A 10,833-nucleotide genomic window follows, 5' to 3' on the forward strand; every position below is an offset into this window, starting at 1 on the left:
TCTCTCGTGATCACAGCAGTGACTGGCAGGGTCCTGTGTGTCTCTCGTGATCACAGCAGTGACTGGCAGGGTCCTGTGTGTCTCTCGTGATCACAGCAGTGACTGGCAGGGTCCTGTGTGTCTCTCGTGATCACAGCAGTGACTGGCAGGGTCCTGTGTGTCTCTCGTGATCACAGCAGTGACTGGCAGGGTCCTGTGTGTCTCTCGTGATCACAGCAGTGACTGGCAGTGTCCTGTGTGTCTCTCGTGATCACAGCAGTGACTGGCAGGGTCCTGTGTGTCTCTCGTGATCACAGCAGTGACTGGCTGGGTCCTGTGTGTCTCTCGTGATCACAGCAGTGACTGGCAGGGTCCTGTGTGTCTCTCGTGATCACAGCAGTGACTGGCAGGGTCCTGTGTGTCTCTCAGGTGCTGCAATCCGTCACTGTGATGAGGAGCAAAGCTGGATGGAGCCAGACCTCTTTAACTGCACCTCCCCTCCCTTCATGGAGGTGGCTGCTGTGGTAGGTTCCCTGTCACACACCAGATACTCCTGTATTGTTGTCCCTGTCCATGTGTCCCTGTATTGGTGTCCTTGTATTGGTGTCCCTGTTTTCCTGTCCCTGTCTCTGTGTCCCTGTAGTGGTGTCCCTGTCCATGTGTCCCCTATATTGGTGTTCCTGTCCCGGTGTCTCTCTTTTGGTGTCCCTGTCCCTGTGTCCTTGTTTTGGTGTCCATGTGTCCCTGTCCCTGTTTCCCTGTTTTGGTGTCCCTGTATTGGTGTCCCTGTCCACATGTCCCTGCGTTGCTGTCCCTGCTCTGACGGCCTGCCTCCCCAGCTGGACAGTCTGGAGCGTAACGAGACGGAGCTGAGCACCATCGAGATGAAGAAGCTGGCGCACCAGCTGAGGGACGTGGCGGAGGGGGTGGGGCACTACTTCGGGAGCGACCTGCAGATAGTAGAGCGACTGCTGACCCTCCTGCTGAGCTTTGAATGCAAACAGAGCGGCTTCGGACTGACAGCCACACAGGACGCACACTTCAACGAGGTGAGGGGGAGAGAGAGGGGAGAGGGAGAGAGGGGAGGGGGGAGGGTAGAGGGAGAGAGAAGGAGATGGAAGAGGGGAGAGGGAGAGGGAGAGGTAGGAAGAGAGAGGGAGAGGGAGAGGGAAAGGGGAGAGGATGGAAGAGAGAGGGAGAGGGAGAGGGAGAGAGAGAGGGAGAGGAGATGGAAGGAGAGAGGGAGAGGGCGGGGGAGGAGAGTAGGGTATTTCCCCTCTCCCCTTCCTCTTCCTACCTCTCTTCCTTTAATCTAAGAGGGGAGAACGGGAGAGAGAATGAGAGAGGGGGGAGAGAGAGAGAGAGGAGAGGGAGATAGAGGGAGAGAGAAAGAGGGGAGAGAGGAAGAGAGGGAGGAGACACACTGACGAACACTCTCTTTACAGACTGACTGCTTGTGAGGTTGTGTCAGTGTTTGTGTTGTGTCAGTGTTTGTGAGGTTGTGTCAGTGTGTCTCAGTGTGAGCTCTGCCTCTCTCACTGTGCTGCCTGCTTCTCCCTCTCAGAACCTGCTCCGTGCCAGCAGTGCTGCTCTGGGCGCGGGCAATGCGGCGCTGTGGCGTCCTCTGGGCGTGCTGCGGCTCATGGACCGGCTGCAGGAGTACGCTGGCACGCTGGCGCAGAACATGAAGCAGACCTATCTGAACCCCGTGGGTATTGTGACCCCCAACATCGGTAAGACAAGGAGCCCCCGAGTCCCACCCCCCACACTCACTGCAGTGTTTGCATTGCCCAGCCCTGAACATGCACTGTGGTCTCTGTGTCCCGCAGTGCTGACTCTGGACCGGCTACAGAACCACACTCACATCCGCCGGAGATTCCCGCGCTACCACAGCAGCCTGTTCCGTGGACAGAGCCTCTGGGACCCCCACACTCACGTGGTGCTGCCCCCCTCTGCCCTCGGAGAGAGGGAAAGACGCAGGTGAGAGAGAGAGACAGACAGACAGAGACAGAGAGAGAGAGAGAGGAGAGAGAGAGACTGGCTGTACGGTGTCCACAAATCATCTCTCTATCTCTCTGTCTCTCTAAGATGAGAGAGGGAGAGAGAGGAGAGAGAGACAGAGAGAGAGAGAAACAGAGAGAGAGAGAGAGAGAGAGACAGAGAGACAGAGAGAGAGAGAGAGAGAGAGAGAGAGAGTTTTGACTTTTAAGATCCTTTATTTAAATATTCCAAATAAAATCCATTAAAATTCAAATAAAGGTAAAACACAACAAAAGTTAAGATTCCTACTGCCTGAGCAAAATTTAAAAAATCCTAAAATATATCGTGTTCTCCTTAAAAACAGATTTTAAACAAAATAAAAGGATCATTAAAAAATCAATATTAAACAGTGTTTTTTTCTTTGTTGAAAACAGATAAAAGCCAAAATAAAACACTGTAAAACAAAAATTAAATAAAATTAGAACAAAAACTGGAGCTCCCCCTCCTCACTCACAGCACACAAGGCGTCTCCCACACACCACCTCTCCTGAAAGTCCTCCAGGTTACTGACCAGTTTAAAATACTCAAACTCTACTCTGATCTGGCTGACCACGAGCACCCTGAACTGAACCACTAAACTGGTCAGTCCAGAACCAGAGAGTTGATTTTTCCTTGTCTTTAAAATAGCCAATTTTGCCTGTCCAATTAAAAAATTAATAAGAACACACCTGTTTTTCATTTTAAAACTGTATAGAACCCCAAAAATAAAAAGCTCCTTACTAAAAACGACCCCTAAATTATTCAGGATTCCCTGCAGTAAATTAAAAAGTGGCCGCAGCCTCTCACACTCACTGTAGGCATGAAAGAGAGTTTCCTCTGCTGAGCAAAAAGCGCACTGCTCACTGATGCTGGGGTCCACTCTATGGAGAAACCTGCCTGTGGACACAATGCAGTGTAGAATCTTCCACTGCAGGTCCCCCACTCTCTTGGCGAGAGGCGGCTTGTACAGCACCCTCCACACCGGCCTGTGCCCCTCCTCTACAGCCAAGTAAGCTCGCCACTTAGAGTCTACCAGACCCCTTAGCCTACTATACTCTGTGGCTTTAACACACAATTTGTATATCTGTTTTCCATTCATTGTGTGAAAGATAATTTCCTCCACATTCTGCAATTTAAGCAAAGTCCCTCCATTCTCTCCACCGCCCTCACCTTCCTCACCTACTGCTGGTGACACGATCATCCCTGGAAATAAGGAAAGCTGTCTCTGCTCTGTGCCTCTGGACAACTCCTCCCTCAGGACTGCCTTGAGCCGCGGGGAGAGGCAGCCCCTCAACTCACCCATCAGTCTTTCTGCAAGCCTCTCTGAGTGCCAGCCTAGCTGTGCAGTTAGCTGGGAGGCAGTTAGCCAGCAGGAGAGCTCAAGGTTTAACAGGTGGACCATCCTGGTTACACCTGCTTTTAAAAAACTGGCACAGAGCGTCATCGACTGGAGGAACTTAACTGGAAAGAGTGGATTAAAAAATAGGGGCTCCTCAAACAGGTCCTGCCCTGTCAAGGACTCCACATCCCTTTCCACCCTCACCAGCTGCCAGGCTTTTAAAATACTTTGATAAAAAGGAGGAAGTCCTGCTTTACTAAAACTGGTGTTCTCAATTAAAAACAGGTGTTTTCCTAACCCCAGCCCCCCAAATCTATTGAGAAGGAAACAGGCCAGCCTCTTCCAATGAGCCTCCTCCTCAGTGTACAGGAGTCTCTGAACCGCCTGCAGTCTGAAGGCTGCCACCCTGCTGGCAATGCTGACTAGCCCCTGCCCCCCCTCATCACTAGGGAGGTAGAGGACTGCCGGCCTCAAACTGTGTCTCCCGCTCCAAAAGAACTCCAGCAACACTCTCTGGATCTCCTTCACCAGGCCCTGGGGTGGGTCCAAGCATACCAGCTTGTGCCACAAGCTAGAGGCCACCAGATTATTAATAACAAGCACCCGGCCCTTGAAGGACAGTTGAGCCAGCAGTCCCTTCCACCTCTGCAGCCGCCCCCTCACCCTGTCCAACAAACCCTCCCAGTTCTTTTTCATGTAGTTTTCTGTTCCGAGGTACACCCCCAACACTTTAATACCTGTTCTGTTCCATTTCAGCCCCTCAGGCAGGAAAGGAGGGGTGCCCTCATCCCAGCCGCCTGACAGGAAGGTGTCACATTTTGCCCAGTTTACTCTGGCAGAAGATGCTCTCTGGAACTCATTTAGAGTCTGCTGCAGCGCTTGGACATCTGCATCCCCCCTCACAAACACAGTCACATCGTCTGCGTAGGCAGACACCTTCACTGTGGCAGAGGAGGGTGTGGAGGGCGAGGAGGGCACTGTCCATCCAGCTAGCCTGACCCTCAGCAGGTGCAGCAGGGGCTCTATAACCAGTGAATACAGCATACCAGACAGGGCACAGCCCTGCCTTATACCCCTGCACACTGGGAAGGGCTGACTCAGCCCATTGTTGATCTTTAAAATACTAAAAATGTTGGAATATAAAAGCCGAATATAAGAAATAAAACCAGGACCGAACCCGAAGGCTTCCAGTGTATGAAAGAGGTAGGTGTGGTCGACTCTGTCGAAAGCCTTCTCTTGATCCAGGGAGACCATTCCTACATTAAAATCACAAATATCACTTACAGTTAAAAAATCTCTAATAAAAAACAAGTTATCAAAAATAGAGCGACCCGGTATACAATATGTTTGATCCATATGTATTACAGTTCCAATAACACTTTTTAATCTATTAGCGATTGTTTTGGATAAAATCTTTAAATCAGAACATAAAATTGACACAGGTCTCCAATTTTTAAGCTGGCATAGGTCTCCCTTCTTGGGCAGCAGTGTAACCACTGCCCTACGGCAGCTAAGAGGCAGTTCCCTGTGGCTGAGGCTCTCTCTCAGAACCTGGAGCAAATCCTCCCCCATTATATCCCAGAAATTATTATAAAATTCTGCTGGCAGTCCATCGATCCCGGGAACCTTTCCGCTGGAGAGCTGCTTGACAGCGGCGGTCATCTCCTGGTGGGTCAGCGGTGCGTCCAGCTGAATCTGCTCCTTCTCACTGAGGCTGGGTAACCCCTGGAGCAGCCGCTCAGTGTCCTCTATGTTGCACAGTTCTTTATTATAAAGTTCCTTGTAAAAACGCACCGCCTCTCTGCTGATTTCCTCCCGGGTGTGCAGTTCTTTCCCACCAGGAGTCCTGATACAACACAGCTGTCTACTGTCCGCTCTCTTCCTCTCCAGGTTGAAGAAGAAACTAGTGGGGGCATCCATGTCTCTCAACTCCATGAATCTGGAACGCACAATCGCCCCCTTCACTCTTTCCTTCAGCAAGCTCCCCAGCGCGATTTTCTGCTCCTTTAGGTTCTCCAGGGTCTGTTCTTTAAATTCTGAATTTAAACTTTCCTCTAGGAGGAGGATTTTGGACTCCAGTTCTCTCACGGCTGTGTTCAGTGACCTGGTTGCATTTATAGTATATTGTTGACAAAAACATTTAATTTGTATTTTGCCAATGTCCCACCACTGTCTTAAATCTTTATATTGTGCTTTTTCTTTTTTCCAAATTATCCAAAAAAGTTTGAATTGTTGCTTAAATTTTACATCTTGTAATAATTTTACATTGAAATGCCAGTAAGATGCTCTGTGGGGTTCTGATTGAATTATTACTGTAATTAATAGACAGTGGTGGTCAGAGAGACTACTGGGGATGATTCTTGCTTTGATAAATTTATTTAAATCGTTTTTAGAAGTATAAAACCGGTCTAGTCTTGCTCTATATACACAGTCTGTGTGATACTGAGACCAGGTGTATTGTCTTGAACTGGGGTGCAGGCATCTCCATATGTCAACCAGGTCACTGGACTCTAACAATGCAGCCAACTCTCTGGAGGACTGAGGGTGTGGTTCATCATTATTTCTATCAATATTAAAATTAACAGTACAATTAAAATCTCCTCCTACTACCACCACATCATTATTATTAATATTAAAAAGAGCTTGCTTTAATTTCTTAAAAAATAAAATTCGTTCCCCCCTCTATTGGGGGCATAAATATTAATAAAAACATACACTGTACTGCCCAGCCTAGCTCTTACTTTTAAAACCCTCCCTTTCTCAATTTCTTCCATATCTAATAAAACTGCCCCTAGACTGGGTTTAAAAAAGCACGGCTACCCCTGCACTGATACTAACGCCATGACTCATCACGCACAACCCCTTCCACTACGCTCGCCACGCCTCCTCATTCTCCTGATCCGAGTGCGTTTCCTGCAGAACACACCCCCGCCTGCTTCTGCTCTAAAAACCCGACTAGCTGCGCCCTCTTAAAAGACTGTCTGCAGCCGTTTAGATTAAAAGAAATAAAAACGCACCTTTCCATCATAGCTAAAAAAACTAACACACTAAAACAAGTAATAAAAGAAGTTTCATAAAACACAGCCATTTTTAAACAAGAGATTTTGAACCACTTTTAAGATCCTTTTTAATTTTCTGAACAATTTTTTTTAATCTATTTTTTTTTGGCTGATCAAATTCTATAACGTTTTGGCTGATCAAATTCTTCTATTGTGGCTTTCCTTGTTATAACGTGAGCGGTTGGAGAAATAACCTTAGATCAGGGAAAAAACTCTCTATTTCTACTCCCCTTTTCCCTTTTGTTTCTATCATAAAATCATTTACCTGCTCAAGCGTGTATAACTTTTTCTTACTGACGGGTTGGCTATCAGGGATGTCTGAGATAAGCGAGGAGTCAGAGAGCTCCCCCTCCATCTCATCCGCGCTGTCCTCTCGCTCGCCCCCGAGAATCCGTTCCTCCGCAGCTCCCTCCGACTCCTCGACACCGGTCTCTGCTACAGCCGGCACTATTTCAGGCGGCTGAGATTCAGCTAGCGGAGAGTCTTGCACCGCGCCTGGCTCACCCTGCGCTGTGCTCTCTTCCTCCGCGTTGGGAGGGACTGACGCCCCGCCTGGAGCCCGCAGTCTCCCTGTCTGCACGGGTTCGGAGTTCTGCACTGGCTGCGCTCTGCCATCCGGCAGCTCTGCAGCCTTCCGCTGAATTCGTGTCTTTTTCGCTACTACCTTGAATGATTCTTCACCATTCTCAGTAGTAGCGGTATTATCCTCCGAACCCGTCAGTGACAGGCTGCGGCTGGGTCTCTTTGTGCGAGGCCGTGGTGTTGGTGGTTCTGCTCCGGTTTCCTTCTGGATCGCCCACTCCTCGGTTAGCACGGGCTCGCTCTGCGGCTGCGCTGGGGGAGCCGACTCTTCCTCCCGCTCACCCCCAACACCCCCGACTTCCTCCCCGCCAGCATCGCCCTGATCCTGCCCTGTCTCCGCTCTAGCCTCCTTTCTCGGGCAGGCTTTTCTCTGGTGTCCCTGTTCTCCACAGTAAAAACACCTCATTGTTTCGGAACTGACAAACACCACACAATTCGTCCCTTCCACGTTAAAATTCCAGGCTACATTAATGACTTGATTAGGATCATTTAGTAAGACAAACGCCTGCCTTCTAAACGACATGACGTGCCTAACACTGTTATTTTTGCACCCCAGCGGGATTCCCTTAATTGGGGACACCAGTTTACCAAAACGAGCTAAATTCTTTTCTAATTGCTCATTTTTTTAAAACGGAGGCACATTAGAAATAATAACTTTCGTAACCGGGGTTACTAGAGGGGAAACCTGAACAAATTCACCTTTCACTGTAAATCCTTCCTCTAACAGCTTGTGTACCAGAGACACCTCCACTAAAAATATTACCAGCGCTTTATTCATTCTTGACGCCGACATAATATTTTCAAACCCCACCACCTCTCCTACTGCCAGCAGGCACTCCTCCACCGAAACCCCGGGGTCAGGCAGGCAACGGACCCCGTGTCGGCGGGTGAGAGCCCCCAGCCCTCCTGAACGAGACCCCATAACGGGATCTCCAAACACCCTACAAACAAACAAACAAACACCCACACACACCGGCACCTCTCTAACCAAAACGAACAAACAAAAGAAACAAAAGATGCATTGAAGTTTGTTATTTCTACTTATATTCATTGAAATTAAAGGGCAGGGATGGCGTGGCGCAGGTGGCAGAGACGTTCGGAAGGTGGTAGGCGGTGCTCTCTCCTCCCCTCCCTCTCTGACTAAACATAAATAAATAAATAAATAAATAGATAAAATAAAAAAGTTAAATTTCCCTGTCCTACCGCACCGGCGTTCCACCTCTCTGCAAGCCCTTCCCACAATCCTCCACGAGAGAGAGAGAGAGAGTGGAGAGAGAGAGAGAGAGAGAGAGAGAGAGAGAGAGAGAGACAGAGAGAGAGACTTTTAGAGATAGAGACGAGGAGAGGTCTCCTCTCCTCCCCTCTGCTCTCTCTCTTCAGCTCTCTATCTCATTCCTCTCTCTTCTTTCTTCTCCTCCCATCTCGCTACTCTGCTCTATACCTCCTCTGTTTCCATTTCTCTTCTCTCCCTCATCCTCTCGTCTCCTCTCTCCTCTCTCCCTCTCTACTCTCTCCCCAACATCTCTCTCTCTCACTGTCTTTTCTCTTTTAGAAAGAGGGGGGGAGGACAGAGGAGAGAGAGATGGGAAGGAGATTTAAGATTCCTACTGCCTGAGCAAAATTTAAAAAATCCTAAAATATATCGTTTTCTCCTTAAAAACAGATTTTAAACAAAATAAAAGGATCATTAAAAAATCAATATTAAACAGTGTTTTTTTTTTTTCTTTGTTGAAAACAGATAAAAGCCAAAATAAAAACACTGTAAAACAATAAAAATCAATAAATAAAATTAGAACAAAAACTGGAGCTCCCCCTCCTCACTCACAGCACACAAGGCGTCTCCCACACACCACCTCTCCTGAAAGTCCTCCAGGTTACTGACCAGTTTAAAATACTCAAACTCTACTCTGATCTGGCTGACCACGAGCACCCTGAACTGAACCACTAAACTGGTCAGTCCAGAACCAGAGAGTTGATTTTTCCTTGTCTTTAAAATAGCCAATTTTGCCTGTCCAAATAAAAAATTAATAAGAACACACCTGTTTTTCATTTTAAAATTGTATAGAACCCCAAAAATAAAAAGCTCCTTACTAAAAACAACCCCTAAATTATTCAGGATTCCCTGCAGTAAATTAAAAAGTGGCCGCAGCCTCTCACACTCACTGTAGGCATGAAAGAGAGTTTCCTCTGCTGAGCAAAAAGCGCACTGCTCACTGATGCTGGGGTCCACTCTATGGAGAAACCTGCCTGTGGACACAATGCAGTGTAGAATCTTCCACTGCAGGTCCCCCACTCTCTTGGCGAGAGGCGGCTTGTACAGCACCCTCCACACCGGCCTGTGCCCCTCCTCTACAGCCAAGTAAGCTCGCCACTTAGAGTCTACCAGACCCCTTAGCCTACTATACTCTGTGGCTTTAACACACAATTTGTATATCTGTTTTCCATTCATTGTGTGAAAGATCATTTCCTCCACATTCTGCAATTTAAGCAAAGTCCCTCCATTCTCTCCACCGCCGTCACCTTCCTCACCTACTGCTGGTGACACGATCATCCCTGGAAATAAGGAAAGCTGTCTCTGCTCTGTGCCTCTGGACAACTCCTCCCTCAGGACTGCCTTGAGCCGCGGGGAGAGGCAGCCCCTCAACTCACCCATCAGTCTTTCTGCAAGCCTCTCTGAGTGCCAGCCTAGCTGTGCAGTTAGCTGGGAGGCAGTTAGCCAGCAGGAGAGCTCAAGGTTTAACAGGTGGACCATCCTGGTTACACCTGCTTTTAAAAAACTGGCACAGAGCGTCATCGACTGGAGGAACTTAACTGGAAAGAGTGGATTAAAAAATAGGGGCTCCTCAAACAGGTCCTGCCCTGTCAAGGACTCCACATCCCTTTCCACCCTCACCAGCTGCCAGGCTTTTAAAATACTTTGATAAAAAGGAGGAAGTCCTGCTTTACTAAAACTGGTGTTCTCAATTAAAAACAGGTGTTTTCCTAACCCCAGCCCCCCAAATCTATTGAGAAGGAAACAGGCCAGCCTCTTCCAATGAGCCTCCTCCTCAGTGTACAGGAGTCTCTGAACCGCCTGCAGTCTGAAGGCTGCCACCCTGCTGGCAATGCTGACTAGCCCCTGCCCCCCCTCATCACTAGGGAGGTAGAGGACTGCCGGCCTCAAACTGTGTCTCCCGCTCCAAAAGAACTCCAGCAACACGCTCTGGATCTCCTTCACCAGGCCCTGGGGTGGGTCCAGGCATACCAGCTTGTGCCACAAGCTAGAGGCCACCAGATTATTAATAACAAGCACCCGGCCCTTGAAGGACAGTTGAGCCAGCAGTCCCTTCCACCTCTGCAGCCGCCCCCTCACCCTGTCCAACAAACCCTCCCAGTTCTTTTTCATGTAGTTTTCTGTTCCGAGGTACACCCCCAACACTTTAATACCTGTTCTGTTCCATTTCAGCCCCTCAGGCAGGAAAGGAGGGGTGCCCTCATCCCAGCCGCCTGACAGGAAGGTGTCACATTTTGCCCAGTTTACTCTGGCAGAAGATGCTCTCTGGAACTCATTTAGAGTCTGCTGCAGCGCTTGGACATCTGCATCCCCACTCACAAACACAGTCACATCGTCTGCGTAGGCAGACACCTTCACTGTGGCAGAGGAGGGTGTGGAGGGCGAGGAGGGCACTGTCCATCCAGCTAGCCTGACCCTCAGCAGGTGCAGCAGGGGCTCTATAACCAGTGAATACAGCATACCAGACAGGGCACAGCCCTGCCTTATACCCCTGCACACTGGGAAGGGCTGACTCAGCCCATTGTTGATCTTTAAAATACTAAAAATGTTGGAATATAAAAGCCGAATATAAGAAATAAAAC

The 10,833-nt window shown here is 48.8% G+C and overlaps 1 protein-coding gene across 1 annotated transcript; it reads left to right on the top strand.

The window, feature by feature from the left end:
* Window positions 1-408: 408 nt before the first annotated feature.
* Window positions 409-1,959, top strand: LOC121310811 (cadherin EGF LAG seven-pass G-type receptor 3-like; the record flags this gene model as incomplete). Its single annotated transcript, XM_041243730.1, has 4 exons — window positions 409-503; window positions 819-1,028; window positions 1,544-1,712; window positions 1,809-1,959. Coding segments are annotated over 4 exons (625 nt in total), but the record flags the coding sequence as incomplete, so codon positions are not given.
* Between the last annotated feature and the right edge of the window lie 8,874 nt (window positions 1,960-10,833).

The sequence above is a fragment of the Polyodon spathula genome, unplaced genomic scaffold, assembly GCF_017654505.1.
Source record: "Polyodon spathula isolate WHYD16114869_AA unplaced genomic scaffold, ASM1765450v1 scaffolds_2595, whole genome shotgun sequence".
NCBI classification, from domain to species: domain Eukaryota; kingdom Metazoa; phylum Chordata; class Actinopteri; order Acipenseriformes; family Polyodontidae; genus Polyodon; species Polyodon spathula.